Source organism: Podarcis gaigeae, assembly GCF_964106915.1.
Source record: "Podarcis gaigeae genome assembly, chromosome: 8".
NCBI classification, from domain to species: Eukaryota; Metazoa; Chordata; class Lepidosauria; order Squamata; family Lacertidae; genus Podarcis; species Podarcis gaigeae.
In genome coordinates, this window is record NC_139684.1 from 90,696,563 (window position 1) to 90,720,768 (window position 24,206).

The 24,206-nt window shown below is 52.7% G+C and overlaps 1 protein-coding gene across 1 annotated transcript; it reads right to left on the bottom strand.

Moving 5' to 3' along the window:
• Positions 1-800: 800 nt before the first annotated feature.
• On the bottom strand, positions 801-22,974 carry SHKBP1 (SH3KBP1 binding protein 1). Its single transcript, XM_083754478.1, has 18 exons — positions 22,842-22,974; positions 22,593-22,646; positions 21,229-21,274; positions 19,957-20,030; positions 19,013-19,071; positions 18,635-18,715; positions 17,664-17,834; positions 17,232-17,322; positions 13,462-13,652; positions 12,580-12,695; positions 11,143-11,230; positions 10,463-10,579; positions 8,668-8,838; positions 7,572-7,727; positions 7,370-7,466; positions 5,925-6,103; positions 4,106-4,238; positions 801-1,939 (listed from the first exon to the last, which is right to left on the bottom strand). Exons 1-18 carry the CDS (start codon positions 22,916-22,918, stop codon positions 1,567-1,569), a joined length of 2,274 nt encoding a protein of 757 aa, XP_083610604.1. The 5' UTR covers positions 22,919-22,974; the 3' UTR covers positions 801-1,566.
• Between the last annotated feature and the right edge of the window lie 1,232 nt (positions 22,975-24,206).

Below are 24,206 nucleotides of genomic sequence, written 5' to 3' on the forward strand. Positions count from 1 at the left end.
CACCCTCTTTCATTGTCCATTCTGGGTCTCCCAGCCACTGCCCCAGGGTCCTTTCTCTTGGCAGATCAAGATGAGCAGCTGACAGCAAAGGCTGCCAGGTTTTTAGCTGGGGCAATTAGAATAAGAGCCACTATTTGACTGTTGCTTCAAAACCCCAAAATGTATTTGGGATGTAAAGGGACCCCTTTAGGCCGCGGACGACTCTGGGGTTGCAGCGCTCATCTCGCTTTACTGGCCGAGGGAGCCGGCGTACAGCTTCCGGGTCATGTGGCCAGCATGACTAAGCCGCTTCTGGCAAACCAGACCAGCGCATGGAAACACCGTTTACCTTCCTGCCGGAGCGGAACCTATTTATCTACTTGCACTTTGACGTGCTTTCGAACTGCTAGGTGGGCAGGATATTACTTGATATTATTACAGGATATTATTTGATATTACTGACTTCCTATTTCTATTCTTTGTATATCGCATTGTTTTATTGCTATGGCTGATGGCCAACACAAATAAAGATTCATTCATTCATCATCCACCCACCCATCCCTGCACTGTGTGAAGGAAGCCTCCAGCCTTTTCTCCCTGGATTTCCCCGCTAACCCCGAAGGGGCTTGTGCTCTCTTCCCACTCCAGACACCCCATTCAGCTCTGAGTGTCCTTCTGCCCCTCTCATCCTGCCCCACATGGGTGACCTTGGGGGACAGCTGCTGTCTGTCTCAGCCTGGCCTGCCTCGCAGGGTTGAAGTGGGGATTGAAGGAGGAGGGGGAGAGAACCATGTGCGCCCCTTGGAGGAAAAGGTGGGGTATAATAAAATAAGGATAATAATTTATTGCTTACACCCCACCCATCTGGCTGAGCCTCCCCAGCCACTCTGGGCGGCTCCCAACAGAATATTAAAACATGATAAAACATCCAACATAAGAACTTCCCTAAACAGGCCTGCCTTCAGAGGTCTTCTAAAAGTCAGACAGTTGTTTATTTCCTTGACATCTGATGGGAGGGCGACACCACCGAGAAGGCCCTCTGCCTGCTATGAATGTAACAATAAACAAGGAGATATTCTGAAGCTGGAATTCCTTCTTTTTCTTTTATTTCTTCTTCCTTTCTCCTGCCCCCCCCAAGATACCCACAGAGGCAGCCTTCCACATTTTATTGCATGGCCAGTCTCAGACTGATACAAAAGAGAGGCATTATTGAGCTTTGGCTTGTCAATGGGGGGCGGGGGGCGGGGAGGGAGGGAGACAACAGCCACACCCCACCCCTGGGCCTTCCCCACAGAGGAGGAGAAGGGTCCCCCCATGGATGCTGCTGCACACCTGTGCAAAATCCCTCGCTGGGGAGAAAAGCGCTCAGCGCCGGGGGAGAAGGGGGCAAGGAGACCCTGAGAGGACTGGAAGTCACTTGGGGAGGGAGGTGCAAGTGTTTGGGGGGTGGGCAGGAGGAAGAGGAGGGCTCAGAGGCCAGCCCTGCCCTCCTCCCCACAGCGGCGCAGGAGGCCGGAAGCAAAGGCTGCCCCCCCCCCCAGCTGCAGAGGGGTCTTTGGTGGGAGTGACGCCTCCTTTTGGGGAGGGTCAGAAGGAGGTCTCGCTGAGCCGCACTTTGGACGGGGCCAGCGGGAGGGGGGGCTCGCTGGGCGAGGGGCTTGGGCTGGGGGGTCTCGGGGCCGCCATGGCCCCCCCGCCAGCAGGGCGCCCGCCGCCACGCCTGGCCTTGGCCCCCTGCTGCTCCCTGGGGACCCACCGGGGGTCCGGCTGGGCCAGCCCAGAGGAACGGGCAAGTTCCTGGCAGCGCTCCACAAAGTTCCCACTCAGGCGCCGGCGGTCTGGGTCTCCGCGCTGCAGGTGGGGGGAGTCCAGGGGGGGCGGGTTCTCGCGGCAGGCGGGGGCCGGGGAGCCCCTGGCCGCCTTGTCCCGGGGGCCGTCCGAGTCTTGGCACTGGAGGCTGCTGGTGAAGAAGAAGAAGCAAAGGCAGATTATGAGGAATGCTCTGGAATGAAAGGATGAAGACCTTAAAATGGGCCGTTCCCCAAAGACCGGAAGCTCCAAAGAAGAGGACAAAACTATTTATGTTACCGTATTTTTCGCTCCATGAGACGCACCTGACCATAAGACACACCTAGTTTTTAGTGGAGGAAAACAAGAAAAAAAATATTCTGAACAAAGCAGTGGATGTATGATTTTTGTGGTTCATGCTGCAGCCACAGAAATGTGATTTGACGGTGAGTTTGGGGTAGCCCAATGCAAAAATCCTGAGAATCCCTGTGAATCTGTGCTTTGCAACGACATTTTTGCGCCATTGCGGCCCCACAACACAGTGGATGCAGGTTTTATTTGGTGCAGGCTGTAGCCATGGACATGCTATGTGATCTGATGGAGAATTTGGGGTGACCCAATGCAAAAATCCTGAGGATCCATGTGCTTTTACCTCCCCCCTCCCAGGCAGCCTCCTTTATCTCTAGCGTCCCTTATCTCCCTCCCGATCGCTTGCCGATCAGCTGCTCAGCTGCTTCCTTTCAACACTCTCTTCCCTCTTGTTTGTCTTAGAGTTTTTTCCTTAGCTGGGGCACTTTTTTACTCCTCCTTTTCTTCTAATTTCTCTCCTCATTGCTTTAGTCTTCCTGTCTCCTCTCCTTACAAGTATGCTCTTTAGCTGCAGCCTCCTTTATCTCCAGCGTCCCTTATCTCCCTCCCAATAGCTTGCTGATCAGCAACTTTGTTTCAACGCCCCCTTCCCTCTTTCAAAAAAAAAAAAAAAAAAAAAAAAAAAAAAAAAAGCAGGACCTGCTTTTTGCCCCTGGGCAATTCGGCTCCAGGGACCACACATTCGATCCATAATACACACAGACATTTCCCCTTATTTTTTAGGAGGAAAAAAGTGTGTCTTATGGAGCGAAAAATACGGTATGTGGCAACAGCAGCTGGAATATCGTATGTGCAGAAATGGAAAGAAGAAAAGGTTGCACCAAAGGAAGTGCGTCTTCTGAAAGTAACAGCCTCTGCATAAATGGCAAAGCTGACAGTGAAATGAAGAGAACAAAGTGAGAAACTTTTTATAGAGGAATGGAGGCCTTTTGTGGACTATCTTGAAAAAATATTACTGCCAAATGAAATTGCGGGCAGGAATTGAGATAAAAGCAGTGGGGGGAAAATGACAAAATAATTGTAATAAATAATGCAGTAATAAAGATTCGAGTATAAACACGGCGGAAGTGAGGGTGGGAAGTCAACTTACGAAATAATATAATTATTTGATTTGAAGGTTATTGTGAAAATATTTGAAAAATTTAATGAACCTTATATAGATATAATCTGCGCCCATGAAGGCTAGAGTCCCCTGGGGGAGGGCCAGGAGGGCGCAAGAAGGGTCTGGCTGCAGGATCAGGCCGAGGGCCCATCTCGCCCAGCCTCCTCTTCTCACAACCAGACACTTCCAAGGGAAACCCCCAAACAGGACCTGAGTGCAAAAGTATTCCCCTAATGTTCCCCATTATCTGGTATCCAGAGGTAGACTGTTCCTGGGCAGGGAGGATCTGCTATCACAATAGGTCACCATAGGAAGAGCCTGGCAGCTGGATGAGGCCAAGGGGAGCCCATTGGGTCCAGCATCCTGTGTCCCCCATGCCCAGCAAGCGGGGGCACACCAAGGGGGGGGTCAGGCTGGCCAAGGCCACCCAAAGCAAACTGGTTGCGTTTCCTCTCCATGGTCTCTCCTGGCTTCAGAGGCACCGAGACATCTCCTGGCCAAGGGGGCAAGGGGTATGCCTCTGCCTTCCAGATGCCCATGAAGGGAAGCCTGAACACAGGAGCCCCCTTCCCTCCTGAGGTTTCCAACAACCAGCAGTCAGAAGAGGCACAGCACAGCCAGCCATCCTTTGCCCTCTCCCCTTCCATGAATCTGTGTCCCCCTCTTTCGAAGCCACCCCGGCTGGTATGCCTTGCTGGGGAAGATGCCACCCAGAGCGAGTGACCCATGGGGGTGCAGCTGCCCTCCACTGCCCCAGGGAAGAGCCGCTAGCCTGGAATTGTGAGCCCTCGGCAAGGAGGCTGGGCTGGGGGTCGGCTTTCCCCCCTCCCTCCCTGGCCTCCCTCCACGCAGAGTGCCAATCTCTACCTGGTGCTGGCGGTCCAAGGAGCGCTGGGGAGAGCCAAAGGCCTGGCCGGGTGGGCCTCGAGGGAGTGGGAGAGAGCCAAGTCACACTGCTCCAGTTCCTGCAGAAGTTCCTCCTCCGAGAGACCCCCCGCGTCTGAGGAAGGCAGGAAAAGGGGGGGGGGGAGGGAGAGATGGAAGGAGGAATTTATGGGCCCAGCAAGCGATCAGCCTGCCTGTGCCAGGGGCTGGTGTGTGGCACAGCTGTTGCAGGAAAGTAACCCTGGGGAGGAACGGCTGAAGCAGGTGGGTGGGGTTTAGCCTGGAAAAGAGGAGCCTGAGAGGAGATCCCCACGGAAGAGGGAACAAGCTGGTTTCCTCCTGCTCTGGAGGGGAGGACTCGAACCCATGGCTTCGAGTCACAGGGAAGGAGATTCAACATCGGGAAGCACTTTCTGAGGGAAAGAGAAGTTTGAGGGTGGAACAGGCTCCCTCGGGAGGTGGGGGCCTCTCCTTCCTTGGGGGTTTTTAAGCAGAGGTCAGACGGCCATCTGTCCTGGAGGCTTGAGTGGAGATTTCTCCATTGCAGGGGGCAGAACGAGACGACCCTTGCCTTGGGGCTCCCTTCCAACTCTACAACATCCAACTTTGATGGACTGGCCATGTTGTGCAGATGCCTGATGACCGTCTTCCAAAGCAACTACTCTATTCCGAACTTTAAAATGGGAAGCGTAATGCTGGTGGCCAACAAAAGAGGTTCAAAGACTCTCTCAAGGCAAATCTCAAAAAATGTAGTATAAACACCGACAATTGGGAAACACTGGTGCCTTTGAGCGCTCCAGTTGGAGAACAGCCTTGACCAAAGGGGGCTTTGAAGACACTCAAACTCAGGGCACAAGGGAGAGATGTGCTAAGAGGAAGCCACGCTTGGCAAATCCTCACCGTGATCAACTCCCGCCCGGAAACCAATGTCCCCACTGTGGAAGGACGTGGGGATCCAGAATTGGCCTCTACAGTCACTTGCGGACTCACTGTTAAGGCCGTGTTCATGGAAGACAATCTTACTTGGCTATGAGGGATTGCCAGAGAAGACAATTACATGACTGTGATCTTGGGAGTGTTAGAATTTCACTCCTCCGTTGCTGGATGTGTGATTGTTACATCGCGTCTGTGTTTACTTTCTAGGCTTGGAAAGTGTGAGAACGGAAGTCAGTCTTATCTCTCTTCTGCTGTGCTGTACTTTTCTTTATTCTCTCCCTCTTGGGGAAGTGAGAGGACACCACGTTGCTTAATAAATCCCTTAGAATGCTACGTTCATGCTCCACGTTTGTTTCTGCTATACTCTGCTGAGCGAGCATGCACACGTCTTTTGATATGTGTCGCTGGTGTGCACCGGGACTGATTTGTGAATGTCCCAGGCTGCGCTTCGTCAGGAAGATGCCCGGAGAGGTCTGCCCCATTCCGGGGGCTGCGTGTGCCCCCCCCGGGCATGGTGGACTCTCCTTGGAAGTTGGGTGGCCGCCTGTGAGGGATTCTAGAGCTGTGCTCCTTGCACTGCAAGGGGTTGGGCCAGATGACCCCTGGAGGACTCTTCAAACTCTACGAGAAAAGTGACTGCCCAGTAAGGAAGCAAGAGAGAGCCAGAGGTGCCCTGCGCTGCCTGCCAGAATCCGGCCACGGCACCCGGCCTCCCTGCAGCCTTCAGACCCCCACGTGGCTCTTCAGTTAATTCCTCCGCACATGCTGCTGCCTGGGACAGGCACCAAGGCAGCTCCTGGGCCACTGTGCCCTCCTGTGGGGGGACGACCAGCCCCGCTGCCCCCCCCCGCCCCGCCTGGCTCACCTGCCGGCTGGCCCACCACCTCCATGGCGGTGGTGAGGTCCCACATCTGCAGGCTGCCATTGGTGTGGCCGGTGAAGAGGTAGCGGCGGGGGCGGGAGCCAATGCGGCTGGAGCCCTCGCACTCCTGCACCGCGAAGGCCGTGATAGGGGACCCGTCGACAGAGCGCACCTCGCAGATCCTGCGGAGGGCAGGGGGGAAGAGAAGGAGGGGGTCAGGGACAAAGGGGGCCCATCCAGTCCAGCCTCCAAACACCCCTGAGAAGCTAGGAATACAGGTAGACTGCCTCTGGACCTGGGGGCTCCATAAGAACAGAGGAAGAGCCTGGCTCATCTAGGCCAGCATCCTGTTCTCACAGAGACCAACCTCAGGACCATAATAATAATAATAATAATAATAATAATAATAATAATAATAATATAATTTATACCCCATCCATCTAGCTGGGTTTCCCCAGCCACTCTGGGTGGCTTCCAACAGAAGGTTAAAAATACATTAAAACATCAGTCATTTAAAACTTTCCTAAACAGGGCTGCCTTCAGATGGCTTCTAAAAGTCAGATAGTTGTTTATTTCCTTGACATCTGATGGGAGGGCATTCCACAGGGTGGGTGCCACCACCGAGAAGGCCCTCTGCCTGGTTCCCTGTAACCTCCCTTCTCGCAATGAGGGACCCGCCAGAAGGCCCTCGTAGCTGGACCTCAGTGTCCGGGCAGAACAATGAAGGTGGAGACGCTCCTTCAGGTATATTGAACCGAGGCCGTTTAGGTCTTTCAAGGTCAGCACCAACGCTTTGAATTGTGCTTGGAAACATCCTGGGAGCCAACGTAGGTCTTTCAAGACCAGTGTTATATTGTCTCAGCGGCTGCTCCCAGTCCCCAGTCTGGCGACCACATTCTGGACTAGCTGCAGTTTCTGGGTCACCTTCAAAGGGAGCCCCACATAGAGCGCATGGAAGTAGCCCAAGCGGGAGATAACCTGAGCATGCACCACTGGTGAGACAGTCTGCGGGCAGGGAGGGTCTCATCCTGCATACCAGATGGAGCTGGGAGACAGCTGCCCTGGACACCGAATGAACCTGCACCTCCATGGACAGCTGTGGGTCCAAAATGACTCCCAGCCTGCGCACCTGGTCCTTCGGGGCAGAGCTACCCCATTCAGGATCAGGGAGTGCTCATGGGATCCCACAGTCTCATGGGATCTGAGCACGAGTATCCCTCTCCCCTCCTGTGTTTTGCAGCAACTGCGATTCAGAAGCATCACTGCCTCCGACCGTGGACGGCAGAACAGAGCCGTCCTGGCAAGTGGCCCTCCATAGCCCTCTCCTCCTCGGTGAATCTGTCCGGCCCCCTTCCCAAGCCACCCTGCTTGGTCCCTGCCTCCTGGGGGAGGGAGTTCCGTAGGTTTTCTCCGCGCTGCTGCACCAAGGAGGGCTTCCCCTGACCCACCTCTTGCCCGTGGAGGAGAGTCGCACGTAGAGCTTGCTGGCGTCTGGCACCACCCTCTGGAGGAAGACCTGCTGGTCGTCTCGTTCCCCAAAGGGGCCTGCAAGAGAGAGGGGAGGGGGTCACAGGCCTGGCAAAGCGATGGCGGGGTGCTCCCCCGGGGGGCCCAACCCTCCCTCCCCCCAGCCAGCCAGCCCCCACTTGCCAATGTCGGTGCCGGCGCTGCAGCCCCCGTGCCCGTCCACCGACTCCAGGGCGAGGATCTTGAAGGAGGCCAGCGGAGTGGAGCCGGGCTGCGTGGAGATCATGCCGCGGAAGCGGGTCACGGTCCACGTGCGGACGTGGTTGTTGTCAGCGCAGACTGGGGAGGAGAGAGGAGAGGCGGTGGGGGAAGGAGCAGGGGGTGGCAACGTGCGGCCCAGGGGCCAGGTGTGGTCCACAAAGACCGTTTTGAGCTGCCCCCAAACCGAGCTGCCCACTCGGCGAGTCCCCCACGTGCTGCGCTAAACTGGTGCAACGCGATGCAGGGACTCGCCGAGCGACGCCCGAAATCACATCTGTGCATGCGCAGATACCATCATCATCATCATCATTTTTAATCTGTATACCGCCTTTCTATCTTACAACACTCAAAAAACAAAAAATGTACATCTTATAACAATCTAATGCAATACAAAAATGTGATCATAAAACATAACTTTAAAATAGGCAGCCTACATCAAAAAAGTAACATTCAACAGTCAATTAGAATAGTATAAAATAATATAACATATAAAAGTTAAACAGAAATCCACTCGACAGTTACAATAATATCTAAACTGTAATCAATAAAACAACGGCGAGCCACAGTACATGAAACAATACAATACACATTGAGAAGCGGAGAGTGGGGCAAGGCAGGTGGAAGGAGGCCTGGCCCGGTGGAGTCTCTCCCCTCACAGTTCTTCCTCCAGGACCAGCTCCCTTATGAGGACTCCTAGGGCCGGAGGGTGGGGCAGATACCAAAAATCACATCTGCGCATGTCCAGACGATATAAATTGCACCTGCGCAGGTGCGATTTCCGGAGTCTGGGCATGTGCAGATGCGATTTCCGAGTTGCACTGTGCCAGTCCGGCCCACAGACGATCTCCGTGGGAGTGATCTGACCCCTGGCTGGTAAACCTTGCCGACCTGTTTTTGACCCTTCCATCTGCTTGCCTCTTCCTCTCCTTTTGCCTAAGCTAAACAGCCACCTTTCCTCATCCCCTCGACCGTTTCGGCTGCCAGGCCCCCCGGGGTCGCCCTCTCCCCTCCCCAGTACCTGAGATGAGGTGTCTCTCGGAGAGCATCACCTTGGTGACGGGGCTGCGGTGGACGGCAAAGGTCTGGAAGAGCTGGGGCCCCGAGCTGACCGTCTCCGGGTGCTGGACGATGACGCAGACCGTGCCGGAGCTGGTGCCGTAGGCTATCTCAATCCAGTTGCCACTGTTGCCTGGGAGACAAGGAAGCGCCCCCGGGGTCACCCAAACCTCATGGCTCACTGCGGCCCCTGGGCGATGGGGACCCGGAGGGGGATCCCTACCAGACTGCGACTGGGGGGCTTTGCTGGATGGAGTGGGGCAGCGGATCCAGGACAGGTCCTCTCCAGGAACAGCTAAGGGCACTGGGGATGCTTAGCCTGGAAAAGGGGAGAGTGAGAGATGACAGGAGAGCCATCTTCAAATATCCGAAGGGCTGTACACAGAAGAAGATTGTATCCTCCTTCTCTGGAGGGCAGGACTCGAACCTGTGACGAATGGTATGGTTTGTATGGGCCAAAAGATGGCTGAAGAACACCGCAAAATGGATGTGAAGTCTTGGAACTGTCAGGGAACTATCCGTGAACTGTGTTGTAAAAGCGCTAATGGAATGTGGAAGACATTGTGATGTTTTGGCAAAAACAGTGTGTGCTGGGAACGGTACAAGAACAGCACATACAAGGAGGCATGGAGATGGGCTACACAACACAACCTTCGAGGTATAACAACAACAACAAAAATAAAAATTTCTTATTTATACCCCGCCCATCTGGTTGAGTTTCCCCAGCCACTCTTGGCGGGTCCCAATCAAGTGCTAAAAACAATACAGCATTAAACATTAAAAACTTCCCTAAACAGGGCTGCCTTCAGATGTCTTTTAAAAATAGGATAGCTGCTTATTTCCTGGACATCTGATGGGAGGGCGTTCCACAGGGCAGGCACCACAACCAAGAAGGCCCTCTGTCTGGTTTCCTGTAACCTCGCAATGAGGGAACCGCCAGAAGGCCCTTGGAGCTGGTAAGATAAGAGTTGTGAGAAGATGCCAAGGACAAAGATGTGAGAAAAACAAGGAGTAAGGAGTTGTGTAATGCCAAGCATCAGGTGAACAATGCGGTGTATATATGGCAAAGCCCTCCAGCCTAAGTTGTGTGCCAGACATTTGACAGCGCTGTTGTTTGTGTCCCCGTGGCTCTTACTGAACCGGATCTATTCAGAGAAGAGTGAAGAGTGGTGAGTATGAAAGGTGTATGAATGGATGTCTGGTTGAGTCCAGATTCCTTGTCTTGACATGTGAATTACTTGTGAATCAATATTACAGAGAAAATCCAATATTGGTTCTCTGACGTTTACTTGTGCCTTCCTAGAGTGTACTGGGTCTCATTTACATTAAAGACTTAAACAGATTAAAAGAACCTAATTGGTCATTACAAACCAACAGATTCAAAAGGCAATAAAGGAGATTCCAGAGTCATGGAGCCACAGAATCGCAGAGTTGGAAGGGAACCCCAGGGGCTCCATGGTCCAATCTGACCAAACATTAGGAAGAACTTCCTGACAGCTGGAGCTGTTTGGGAAGGGGAGGTGGCAGCCGCTCCTTCCATGGAGGTTTTTAAGCAGAGGTTGGATGGGCCCCTGTCATACATGATCTATCTGAGATTCTTGCATTGCAGGGGGTTGGACTAGATGGCCCCCGGGGAGGGCTACATTGCTGAAGCAAGTAGAGAAGGGGGCAGAAGGGCTAGCTGCCCAGACCCCCCTTGCCCAGCTCTGAAGGCAGAGATGGGGGGGGCAGGGGGGAGGAGGAGGAGAGGCCCTTACTGCTCTTGGGCGTCAGGTAGACACTGAGGGCGGTGATGGCATCCTCCGAGGGATCACGATAGAGCTCCGTCACCAGGAGGTCGTTGTCCTTCATGCGCAGCGGGAACTTCTGAACATCTAAGCAGACAATAATAAAAAAATATTATTTCTCGGCGGCTTCCAACAAAAAAACATCAGTCATTAAAAGCTTCCCTAAACAGGGCTGCCTTCAGATGTCTTCTAAAAGGCGGATAGTTGTTAATTTCTTTGACATCTTATGGGAGAATGTTCCACAGGGCGGGCGCCACCACCGAGAAGGCCCTCTGCCTGGTTCCCTGTAGCCTCACTTCTCGCAGGGAGGGAACCGCCAGAAGGCCCTCGGAGCTGGACCTCAGTGTCCGAGCAGAACGATGGGGATGGAGATGCTCCTTCAGGTCTACTGGGCCTTTGAGGCCATTTAGGGCTTTCAAGGTCAGCACCAACACTTTGAATTGTGCTTGGAAACGTCCTGGGAGCCAATGTAGGTCTTTCAAGACCGGTGTTATGTGGTCTCAGCGGAGAGGAGAAACCGCATGGAGTTTGGTTGCCCTGTCTGCCTGGCCCTCGCTTTTCCCTCCACGCAGAAAGCACGGGGTCCCCGTTGGCCCTAGAAAGGGCTGGAGGAGACCTCCGTGCCAAGGAGCCTCCTCCCCATCACTCACCTACATAGTAGATGGACCCGTTGTTGCACCCCAGGAGCAAGAAGGAGCCGGCCGCGTCGTAGCTGTTGATGGGGACCATGTCCTGAGTCTGTGGGGGCCGGAGGGAGGGGGAGAGCGGTCAGAAAAAGAACCGGGAGGCGAACAGGCGGCAGACGGCAAGCTCATAGCCCTCTCCAAATATCTGAAAGGCTTGTTTCTTGCTGCCCCAGGGGGCAGGACCTGAACCAATGGCTTCCAGTTGCAAGAAAGGAGTTTCAGACTAAATCTTAGGACAAACTTTGGGAAGATCCATTTGACAGTGGAACGGACAACCTGGGAAGGGGACGGGCTTGAAACTGAGGTTGAGTGGCCCTCTGTCGTGGGTGTTCTAGCTGCAATCCTTGCATTGCAGAGGCTTGGTCTAGATGGCCCTCGGGTTCCCTTTCCACTTTTTGATTCTCTGGTTCTATTTTGAGGACAGCAAATGGGAAGCCAGAGGAGGACAGCCACAATGATGCACCTGTGAGGCTGTGGGTGAGGTGAGGGAAATGTGGGATGGGATCCATGAGAGGCAGTCAAGTAGAACATTCCTTGCAATGCTAGAGGAGACATGTGGGGGAATGTTTGGTTCAGCCAGTCAAAACCTCCTGTTCCTCCTGGCCTGGAGCATCTTTCCTTTTGCATGTGACTTCACCTGTCCAGGTAACAAAAGGATGAGTCACGCAGCACACCTCCCTCTTTTTGAATCCCTTCTACGTTTGACCAGCTTTTAGCTAGGACTGCTCTGCTAGCTCTCAGAAGCACTGGGATTATTCCCTCATATGGGGTTGATCCACCTGTACATATTTGTAATAAGTCTGCCTTCAGGAATCCAACTGTGAACTGATGTGAGTAAACTTCTTTTATTGACTTTGAATACGGTTGTGGCCTCTTTATTCTTTTAAGAGGGATTCAAAGGAATTTACCAGGAACGTGCAATTCAACCTGAGACAGACTGAATTGTATAATAGTGAGAGGCTGACACGAGCCTGCAACCAGCCATCTGCTGTGCATGTAAAAAGGGGAATGTAAACTCTGCAAAGTAAAGAAACTTGCTAGCGCAAGTTAGGAAGGATATTAATAAACAATATATCCTCTCCTGCCTCCCTGAACATTCCCCTAGGAAAAGCCACGGGGAACAATTCACAAAATAAATATATCAATAGACACTTTTTTGGGGAGGGAGACTTGACCTGTTTAGGGTCACCCCAGAAACTGCACATGGTACTCAAGAGGAGCCGAGACCCTGAGACCCTTGGCTCTGTTCTGCGCCCCCCCCCCACCTCCCAGCAACCACCTTTTTCTCCCCCAACCAGATGCTGCCAACAAGCTCTGGAGGTGGCTTCCAGGAGAGGAAGTCTGCAGCCGCAGCCCCTGCCACCCTTCACCCAGAGACCGGGCGCCGGGCCGCCTGCCCACCTGCCAGTGTTTGGTGACTGCGTTCCAGACGCCAATCTTCCCCGTGTGGCTGGTGGCGATGAGCTGGCTGCCCACGAAGAACAGACCCTCCACGGGGACTCCCAGGTGGAAGACACCTAGAGGGAAAGAGAGAGGGTCTGAGGAACATTCCCATCGGATCAGACCAGGAGAGGAGGGCCACAGGGGAAGTCCCAAAGTGGGGCATGAAAGGCAAAAGGGCCCCCCCCCAAGCTCCAGAGGCAGGAGGAGTAGCCTTTGGGGCCCCTACAGACCAGCCCCCTTTTAAAGATCTCGTGGGAGAACAGTGTTTGTGGGAAGCAACCAAGAGAGGCACTGCAAGAAAGGAAATTTCGAAGAGAGATGTGTCAGTGAGAGGACAAACACCTTCCTGATGCCCCCTGCCCAGGCAAAATTGAGGAGAAGATAAATCAAACAGAAACCTTTATTCATCTACTTTAAATATATACTCTTATGAAACTGCAGGTTATTACAATAATCCTGCCAGTGTTCTGATCTGTTTACAATTTGTCTTCCAATATTAAACCATTTCCATAAAATTTACAGCATGTTATGGTCTAAATGAAAATGATATTAAAATAATTTATCAATATCCAGCCTGGGAGGGGGGAGACATCTAATCTAGTGGCCATCCCCACATCAGCTGCTAGACCCCATGACTGGGAGCTCACTGGGCTTGGGGCTGGGACAATGCCAGGGGGCAGCAGGGCTTGGGGGCTGAAGCTCCCTGAGGCTGGACCTGAGTGCCCCTCAGAGGGGCCATTCCACTTGGCCCTGGGCAAGGCCAGTGCCTATGAGCTCCCCCAACTGGAGGCTGCCTGGTTCCGCCCTGAAGCGACCCCCGCAGGGGCTGCCAGGCCTCACCAATCTCTGTGCCGTTCCCGTCGGGCTGCAGAGCCCAGAGGAGGATCTCGCTGCAGGAGGCGGCCGCCACCATCTTGTCGCTGTCTCCCAGGGAGCCCCCGAGCACCCGGGCATTCAGCGCCAACCGCTCAATGACCCAGTCCAGCCGGGGGCTGCAGAAAGCCAGCTGCCAGCCAGACGTCTCTTTCATCCTAGGGGGCAGAGAGAGCAGTCAGGCAGGGGGTGGGGGCTGGGAGGGAGGGAAGGAGGGGGCTCTTGGACCCCAGAGCATCCAGCTGAACCTCTGGGCTGGGGAGGCCCAAGAGCAGGGGTCAGCACTGGGGCCGGTCCACTGTCCCTCAGACCTTGTGGGGGGCCGGACTATATTTTTTGGGGGGGAAATGAACAAATTCCTATGCCCCACAAATAACCCAGAGATGTGTTTTCAATAAAAGGGCACATTCTACTCAAGTAAAAACATGCTTCATGTAAAAACATGCTTCCCCTTCATGGATCACTGCCTTGCCGTGGCGAAGGGGCTTGAAGAACTCAGAGAAGCTATGAACTATGCCGAGCAGGGCACCCAAGATGAACAGGTCATAGTGGAGAGTTTTGACCAAACGTGATCCACCTGGAGCAGGAACCGGAAGCCACTCCAGTATCCCTGCCAAGAAAACTCCATGGACAAAGACAACAGGCATATAAAAGATATGACGCTGGAAGATGAGCCCCTCAGGTCGGAAGGCGTCCAACATGCTACTGGGGAAGAGCGGAGGGCAAGTACAAGTAGATCCAGAGCTGATGAAGCGGCTGGGCCAAAGCCGAAAGGACGCTCAGTTGCGGATATGCCTGGAAGCGAAAGGAAAGTCCAATGCTGTAAAGAAAAATATTGCATAGGAACCTGGAATGTAAGAACCATGAACCTGGGTAAGTTGGAGGTGGTCAAAAATGAGATGGCAAGAATAAATATTGACATCCTGGGCATCAGTGAACTAAAATGGACGGGAATGGGTGAATTCAGTTCGGATGACCATCATATCTACTACTGTGGGCAAGAAACCCGTAAAAGAAATGGAGTGGCCCTCATAGTCAACAAAAGAGTGGCGAAAGCTGTACTGGGATGCAATCTCAAAAATGATAGAATGATCTCGATACGAATCCAAGGCAGACCTTTTAACATCACAGTAATCCAAGTTTATGCACCAACTACTTGTGCTGAAGAAACTGAAATTGACCAATTCTATGAAGACTTACAAGACCTTATAGAAGTGACACCAAAGAAGGACGTTCTTCTCATTATAGGGGATTGGAATGCTAAAGTAGGGAGTCAAGAGATAAAAGGAACAACTGGCAAGTTTGGCCTTGGAGATCAAAACGAAGCAGGGCAAAGGCTAATAGAGTTCTGTCAAGAGAACAAGCTGGTCATCACAAACACGCTTTTCCAACAACACAAGAGACGACTCTACACATGGACATCACCAGATGGGCAGCATCGAAATCAGATTGATTATATTCTCTGCAGCCAAAGATGGAGAAGCTCTATACAGTCAGCAAAAACAAGACCTGGAGCTGACTGTGGCTCAGATCATCAGCTTCTTATAGCAAAATTCAAGCTTAAACTGAAGAAAGTAGGAAAAACCACTGGGCCGGTAAGATACAATCTAAGTCAAATCCCTTATGAATACACAGTGGAAGTGAGGAACAGGTTTAAGGATTTAGATTTGGTGGACAGAATGCCTGAAGAACTATGGATGGAGGCTCGTAACATTATACAGGAGGCAGCAACGAAAACCATCCCAATGAAAAGGAAATGCAAGAAAGCAAAGTGGCTGTCCAATGAGGCCTTACAAATAAGAAGGCAAGCAAAATGCGAGGGAGATGGTGAAAGATACAGGAAATTGAATGCAGATTTCCAAAGAATAGCAAGGAGAGACAAGAAGACCTTCTTAAACGAGCAATGCAAAGAAATAGAGGAAAGCAATAGAATGGGAAGAACCAGAGATCTGTTCAAGAAAGGAACATTTCGTACAAAGATTTCCATAATAAAGGACAAAAGTGGAAAGGACCTAACAGAAGCAGAAGACATCAAGAAGAGGTGGCAAGAATACACAGAGGAATTATACCAGAAAGAAATGGATGTCTCGCACATCCCAGGTAGTGTGGTTGCTGACCTTGAGCCAGACATCCTGGAAAGTGAAGTCAAATGGGCCTTAGAAAGCACTGCAAATAACAAGGCCAGTGGAAGTGATGGTATTCCAGCTGAACTATTTAAAATTTTAAAAGATGATGCTGTTAAGGTGCTACACTCAATATGCCAGCAAGTTTGGAAAATTCAGCAGTGGCCAGAAGATTGGAGAAGATCAGTCTACATCCCAATCCCAAAGAAGGGCAGTGCCAAAGAATGCTCCAGCTACCGCACAATTGCACTCATTTCACACGCTAGCAAGGTTATGCTTAAAATTCTACAAGGAAGGCTCAAGCAGTATGTGGACCGAGAACTCCCAGAAGTGCAAGCTGGATTTACAAGAGGCAGAGGAACCAGAGACCAAATTGCAAACATGCGCTGGATTATGGAGAAAGCTAGAGAGTTCCAGAAAGACATCTACTTCTGCTTCATTGACTATGCAAAAGCCTTTGACTGTGTCGACCACGGCAAACTATGGCAAGTTCTTAAAGAAATGGGAGTTCCAGATCACCTCATCTGTCTCTTGAGAAATCTCTATGTGGGACAAGAAGCTACAGTTAGAACTGGATATGGTACAACTGATTGGTTCAAAATTGGGAAAGGAGTACGACAAGGCTGTATTTTGTCTCCCTGCTTATTTAACTTATATGCAGAATTCATCATGCGAAAGGCTGGGCTGGATGAATCCCTAGCCGGAATTAAGATTGCCGGAAGAAATATCAACAACCTCAGATATGCAGATGACACAACCTTGATGGCAGAAAGTGAGGAGGAATTAAAGAACCTTTTAATGAGGGTGAAAGAGGAGAGCGCAAAATATGGTCTGAAGCTCAACATCAAAAAAACGAAGATCATGGCCACTGGGCCCATCACCTCCTGGCAAATAGAAGGGGAAGAAATGGAGGTAGTGAGAGATTTTACTTTCTTGGGCTCAATGATCACTGCAGATGGCGACAGCAGCCACGAAATTAAAAGACGCCTGCTTCTTGGGAGAAGGGCAATGACAGGCCTAGACAGCATCTTGAGAAGTAGAGACATCACCTTGCCAACAAAGGTCCGTATAGTTCAAGCTATGGTTTTCCCAGTAGTGATGTATGGAAGTGAGAGCTGGACCATAAAGAAGGCTGATCGCCGAAGAATTGATGCTTTTGAATTATGGTGCTGGAGGAGACTCTTGAGAGTCCCATCGACTGCAAGAAGATCAAACCTCTCCATTCTGAAGGAAATCAACCCGGAGTGCTCACTGGAAGGACAGATTGTGAAGCTGAGGCTCCAGTACTTTGGCCACCTCATGAGAAGAGAAGACTCCCTGGAGAAGACCCTGATGTTGGGAAAGATGGAGGGCACAAGGAGAAGGGGACGGCAGAGGACGAGATGATTGGATAGTGTTTTCGAGGTTACCAGCATGAGTTTGACCAAACTGCGGGAGGCAGTGGAGGACAGAGGTGCCTGGCGTTCTCTGGTCCATGGGGTCACGAAGAGTCGGACACGACTAAACGACTAAACAACAACAACAACAAAAACATGCTGATACCTGGACCGTCCGTGGGCCGGATCTGACCCCTGGGCCTTACTTTGCCTCCCCATGCCCAAGAGGGTCACTCACCGGTAGCAGACGAAGAACTGAGCAAAGGCCACCGCAATCCAGTTGTGGTGCCCACACACCAGACGCACCACGCCAGGGTCACCTGTCCCTCCTGGAGGAAAGGGGTGGACACAAAGAGAGACACTGAGCAAGGCCCCCTCCCCTTCCTGGCTGTTCCCTTGTGGGACATCCCCCTTCTGCCACCACTCTTAACCACTACACCACACTGCCCCTCATGGGACCATGTCATCCACTCGGGGAATGACTGACCCCGAAAATGGGAACATGGGAGGTGTGCAGCTCCCTAGTTGTTGCCACTGCTGCCCCCGTTTGACAGCAGAGAGGGTGGGGCAAGGGAGACCCCCCCCCCCAGTATCTGAGACCCAGACCCAAACTCCCTCCTGCTGGCAGCCCCTGCACCTTCTTCCCCCATCTCCCTGGAGTGGCACGCACCTGTGGCTGAGGCCCTCTCCTCCAGCAGCCGCCCCAGGAGCCCTGCATTCCCCAGGTTGGGGGGCATGGTGTTGCTCCGGCGCACCAGGCCCCGCTCCGAGAAGTTCCCCGCGCGGGCCACCAGCTGTGCTCCCGTGACGCTGTGGCGGTTCCTCCGTTTGGCAGGGAAGACTGGGAAGGAGAGGAGGGGCGAGGATGGCTGAGCAAGAGGGCGAGGTGGGGGGGGGAGGCAGAGCCACCCCAGCCTTAGTCATGGGCACCAGGACCTCCACCCCCAGCCCAAATTACTGCAGCACGAGGGAGGCCTGGCCAGCATATCCTGCCTTTGGTGCTCAGACGTCAGCACTGGTTGCCCATTTGCCATGGGCTGCTCAAGGTGTTAGTATTAGTGCATAAAGCCCTTAACCACTTAGGACCAGTTTACCTGCAGGATCTCCTCACCCCTCTTGTGCCCACCTGACCACTTAAACTGGCAGAACTGCCACATAATCCCTGTTCCGTGTTTATAAGAAATCAATCTTTTAGTCTGGCAGGACCTGCACTTTGGAACTCCCTGCCCCTTGACGTCAGGCAGACACTCTTTCGGGCACTTCCTAAAATCATTGTTTAGACACGCCTGCCCAGGCGCTTAGAAAGTCCATGAAAGTTTTAATCTGCTTTGTATATTTTAAAGCAGGCACGTCCAACAGGTAGATTGTGATCTACTGACAGATCACTGGACGTCTGTGATAGATCACTGGCTTCCCCCAAAGAAGTTCACTGCCAGTTTTTAATTTTGTGAGGAGGTTGCAGTCTCTTGGGAGTTGGCCAAGTATTGTAGATTTTACTTGATAACATTGTTTTATCCTTTCACAAACTGCTTTGAGGGTTACTGATCAATCAAGTGGTGTGCAAATTTTATGGAATAAATAAGTAAATCCAAAGTCCCAGAATCCTCCCCCTCCCTTCCACAGGTGTGCCCTGCCTCCTACCTGGTGGCGGCAGGTAGCCGTTGAAAAGGACACTCCCGCAGGACGAGCGCTCCAGCTCCTCATGTAACTGCAGGCGGCGTACTAGACACAAGGGAAGCAAGGAAGAGGATCAGATCAGCCCACCGTGGCCTTGGACCCTGGGGGGCACTGAGGCCCCTTGCCCTCCCAGCCCTGCTGCCTCTCTGGAGTGGCTCCGAGTGCAGCAGGGGGGGCTGGAACAGAAAATTTAAGCAGGGAGAGCAGAGACAAATCACAAAGGCACCAACTATTTGGGACCACAACACGGTGCAAGCCCCCCCACCCCCAAAATTCAGACTATGCAAAAACAACAACAAACCACGTGCTGCCCAGGCAAGTCGGATCCCCCTTTGTGCATACCTAGCGGTGTGATCCCGTAGAACTGTGCTTCGTGCAGGAGCAGTGAAATGTTGGTCCTCCTGGGGGCAGAAAACGAAAGGTCACCAGGGAGCCTCCCCCTCCCCCCCCCCAAGTCTGCATAGCAGACACCCACCCGCCAAAAAGGCCAGAGGGAAACTGAGGGCTAGGAAGAAAGGTTGAAGCATTCGTAATTTTTTGTTTAGAGAACTGACAAGAAAGAGGTGGCAAGACAGAGGTTTAAAAGATTAGGCATAGCCTGGAAGAAGTGGGGACAGAGAGGTTGTTCTCCGTCTCTCCTAACTCTAGAACTCTTGAAGATGCAGCGAAGCTGAAGGCTGTGAATTTCAGGACAGAGAAAAGGAAGTCCTTCTTCACACAACAGAGTTAAACTGTGGAACTGATGGCCACCAGCCTGGATGGCTTTACAAGAGGACGGGACAAATTCATGGAGGAGGAGAGGGCTCAGATTTCACTTGTGGGTTTTCCAAAAGCAGCATTTGTGTTCGGTATCATTCGTCACAAAACAGGGAAAGGGTGCAGGTAACTTTAAGGACATTTTCTACGAGTTCTGGGTATGGTTTTCCAGGCTAATTAGGCACAGCTGGTGATGTGAATAAAGAGAGAAGAAGTTGCAGTTTGCAACTGCCTGAGAAAGAGAACATCCACACACTTCGTGTTTGTTGTTTGTGTAGCTGTAATAAAACTCTTGTTTGAGTATTTTACATCAGTCTCGTGGTTCTGTCGTCTGCCACCAGGGAAAATTCGCCTCCAATAATCTGGTCAGCCACTGTGAGAAAAGGATGCTGGACCTGATCCGGCACAACCAGCCTCCCAAGGAATCTCAGAAGAAAGTGCTAGAACAGCAGAGCACCAACACAGACCCCCCCTCCGCCCCCCAGCTCCATGCCCAGCCTAGAGAGGCTGCTTAGGTCTTCCCACCGCACCTGATGTCAAGCTCTTTGGTCCGGAGGAAGTTGAGGATGGGGGCAAAGATATCGGGGTCTCGGTCGATGAAGATCTAGAAGGAAAGAGACAGGGGGGTGTTTGGCTGAAGACTTGCACCAAGGCAGCTCGCAGTGTGTCTCAAAAACGCTGAGCCAAGTGATTTGCCTGCCACGCCACAGCTGCTCACTAAGCCCCATTTGATGTTTTGAAGCACGCAATGCGACTGCAGCCCTGGGAAGAGAAGCTGCTCAAAGAGTCTGATACGAGAAGGGGGATGAAGGCCAGCGTAGCAGACAGAAAAACACAGTTTGTGTGCTGCAAAGGGAGAGCACCATCCGGGTGCCATCCGCTGCTGCCAAAGTCAGCTTATAATTTATGTATTTATTTCATAATAATTATATACCAATGGATTGTCAAAAGAACCTCAAAGTAGTTTTCCCAAAAATAAAATAATAAAAGTATCACTGAGAAAAATGAGCAACAATCATTTAAGACATTCAAAAAGTTAAACTAACTTATAGAATATATTTTTTTTTTAAAAAGTCCAGTAGCACCTTAGAGACCAACTAAGGTGCTGCTGGACATTTTTTTATTTATTTCGACTGTGTCAGACCAACATGGCTACCTACCTGAATCTAACAATAGACTAAAAAGAGATCAAAACTCACACCAACTTTCTAAGCATCTGAACAGGCTGGTCTAAACAAAAATGTTTTTAGCAGGTGCCAAAAAGACAATCATCATGCTTGCCAATAGGCAGGGAGTTCCATAGTGTTGCCACACTAAAAGATTGAGTTCTTACCAATGCGGCATCTGTAGTAGTGCCAGTTCCACCAATTAAAACTTGTTTATGCTTGCACCAGTCTTGGAAAACGCTGCCTTGAGACAAGCTCCACAGGAACGAAGCCCAGAGAACCTCTTGGGGAAAAAGTCTCATTCTCCCCATTTAGGCAGATGTGATTCTGCAGATGTGCTGGGTGTTCATTTCACTTAATTTCTCACAGCACAGACAGGGAACGTGGGGCCTCCCGACATTAGGAAGAACTTTCTGATGGCAAGAGCCATCTGACAGAGGGACAGACTCCCTTGGAAAGTGGCAGACTCTCCTTAAGGTTCTATATTGGACTCCAGCTCCCACCAGCCCCTTGCTAGGGGGGTCAGGGATGATGGGAGCTGCAGTCCAGGTTAGCTACCCCTCCTGCCACCCTCTGTGCCACCCTCATCCCGCTCTCCAGGAAGAGAGCAAGGAAAAGGAGCTCAGAGCCACTCACCGCCCCCGTTTCATCCTTCAAGGTGGAGATCCGTCCGCTGAGGAGGCTGCAAGTCAAACAGATGCAGGTGAGCCTGCTGCTGAATCAGGGCAAGCGAGGCGGGAGAGGCAGAGCCACTCTGAAGGCCTGCGCTCAAGGCGGCTTTCCCTGCCGCCACTGAACATGCGGCCTCTCCTCTCACCATGGAGACCCTTGGCTGCTCAGAGGCAGCTCTGCAGGGCAACCCAGGAAATGGGGCTCTTGGGGGCCAAGCATCCTGAGCCTTCTCCCAGCAACAGCCCTCCCCCTGAAATGCTTGATGAGGCCTCCAAATCCAGGGGAGAGACGCCCTGCAGCCCAGCCAGCATTCCCTGGGCAGGGGGTCCCAGGGCTTCCCCCTTCCTCAAGGACCAGAGCGGATGGGGCCCTATGTGGGGCTACACAAACACACACATCACGCAAGAGGACAAGAAATACCTGCAATGGGGCTACACCTTAATTTATTAGTTTTTAAGTAATACCTGTGACCCAACCTTTTGACCAGTGATGCTGAAGACAGGCAGCCTCCAACAACAGGGGTGGGGGACTCCCTGGTCCTGAATCGGGTAACTGTGCCCCTGAAGAAACAATTTGCGGAGCCTGGGAGTCATTTTGGACTCACAGCTGCCCATGGAGGTGCAGGTCCATTCGGTGTCCAGGGCAGCTGTCTCTCAGCTCCATCTGGTATGCAGAATGAGACCCTTCCTGCCCGCAGACTGTTTGGCCAGAGTGATGCATGCTCTGGTTATCTCCTGCTTGGACTACTGCAATGCGCTCTATGTGGGGCTACCTTTGACGGTGACCTGGAAACTAAAAATTAATCCAAAATGTGGCAGCTAGACTGGTGACTGGCAGTGTCCGCTGAGACCACATAATACCGGTCTTGAAAGTATACCTGAAGGAGTGTCTCCACCCCCATCGTTCTGCCTGGACACTGACGTCCAGCGCCGAGGGCCTTCTGGCGGTTCCCTCATTGCAAGAAGCAAAGCTACAGGGAACCAGGCAGAGGGCCTTCTCGGTGGTGGCGCCCACCCTGTGGAATGCCCTCCCATCAGATGTCAAGGAAATTAACAACTACCTGACTTTTAAAAGACATCTGAAGGCAGCCTTGCTTAGGGAAGTTTTTTATGACTGATGTTTTATTCTGTATCTGTTGGGTGCTGCCCAGAGTAGCTGGGGAAACCCAGCCGGATGGGTGGAATAATAGTAATAATAATAATCATAAATTTATTACTATTACCCCGCCCATCCGGCTGGGTTTCCCGGCCACTCTATAATTAGGGGTGTAAATGCTCAAAGACGACCTTAGGGGCTCTTCTCCCCGACCCCTCCCCCCTCCTGGGCACCTGGAAAAGAAGGAATCCGGGATCCAGGTGAGGGTCTGGCGGGAGGTGCTGAACCTGCAGAAAAAGGAGGAGGAGGAGGAGGAGGGAGGGCCATGAGCGCAGGCCGCGCAGAAGGGCCCCGCCTCCCCCGGCCGGAAAGCGGCTGCCCTGAGGACTAGCGCCTTGGCTGCCTTTCGCGGCCCCCCTCCCCCCGCCGAGGGGGCGTGGCCAGGGCGGTCTCCATGGCGACGCCGACCCCCCCCCACTCGCCTCCGGCCGCCCACGTTCAGCTGCACGAGCTCCGCCCCGCCGCCCGCTCGACTCGCCGCCGCCGCCGCCGCCGCCATCGCCCGCCGCCGCCGCCACCGGAGCCGCGACCGGCTCCCTTCCGGGCTCAGGGCCGCTTCCGCGCGCTGCTCCGCCTCCGCCGCGACGCCATTGGACGCAGGGCCGCTCCAGTCCCGCCTCCCGTCGCAGAGACCCCGCCCTCCTCCGGAACCCATTGGCCGGAACGCGTCCTCGCCGCCCATTGGCTCGCTGTGACGGGGGAGCACGCCCTCCCTCTCTCGCCATTGGCCACGGGCGGACAGGCGGTTGGGTGCGGTTCCTCGGGGCGGAGCCCTTGGCGTAAACAAACGGCGGTCGCCTCCGCTGATAGGCCCGGCTCGTCCCGCCTCGCTATTGGCCGCGTCGCTTGGGGCTTCCTTGGCTCGAGGGCCCGCCTGCTCGGCGTCTCCCTTGGGTTTGAGGCCTGAAAGAGGGGCGGGTCGGGGTCAAGGGTCGCGGACCCGGGGTCAAAGGTCAAGGGCAGAAAGGGGGGAATCCCCTCGAAGGGGCGAGGAGCCTCCGGGCCCAGAGGGAGGGAGGGAGGGAGGAAGCCCGGCTGAGGGGTGGAAGCTCTTAGCTATATAGTAGGCAGAGGTAAAGGACTCCCGAGCATGAGGTCCAGTCGGGGCTTGCGGCGCTCCCCTCGCTTGTTAGGGGAGAAATCCGAGGGCTCCCTGGGACAAGAAACAAGGACACCAACCAGGATAACGTGGAGCAAAGCAGCAGCCTGTAGGCTTGGCCTTTCTTGATCTGTTGCAACAGGGTGCTCCCCTCACCTGCAGGAGAGAGGAGGGACCCAGAAAAATGGTGTGCAAGGCCTTATATGGACTCTTGAAATTGCCACCCTGTAGATCAAGACCAGCCCCAGAAAGATCATACATACATCACAGAAGGGGTGTAATCTAAGACCACCCCTCAGATACATCACACCTACATCACAGAAAAGGCGGTCTAAAATACAGTAGAAATTTTAATCTTGTTTTTTCTCCTGTTGTTGTTTATCTCATGTCTGGCAGGTTACTTGATTGGATTACCTGAGGAGCCTGAACAAAATAAAAAAATTCCTTCCAGTAGCACCTTAAAGACCAACTAAGTCAGTTCTTGGTATGAGCTTTCGTGTGCATGCACACTTCTTCAGATACACTGAAACAGAAGTTTCCAGACCCTTCTATATACCCTTCTATATATACCCTTCTATATGGAAGGGTCTGGAAACTTCTGTTTCAGTGTATCTGAAGAAGTGTGCATGCACACGAAAGCTCATACCAAGAACTAACTTAGTTGGTCTTTAAGGTGCTACTGGAAGGA

Excerpts from the sequence above, each read along its gene's own strand:
- SHKBP1 (XM_083754478.1), bottom strand. The coding sequence starts at position 22,918 with ATGGCGGCGGCGGCGGCGGCGGCGAGTCGAGCGGGCGGCGGGGCGGAG. Across the intron at positions 20,031-21,228 it reads TGAAGGATGAAACGGGGGCG|ATCTTCATCGACCGAGACCC; the intron begins GTGAGTGGCTCT and ends CTTTCCTTCTAG. Across the intron at positions 10,580-11,142 it reads CGGGTCCATCTACTATGTAG|ATGTTCAGAAGTTCCCGCTG; the intron begins GTGAGTGATGGG and ends TTGTCTGCTTAG.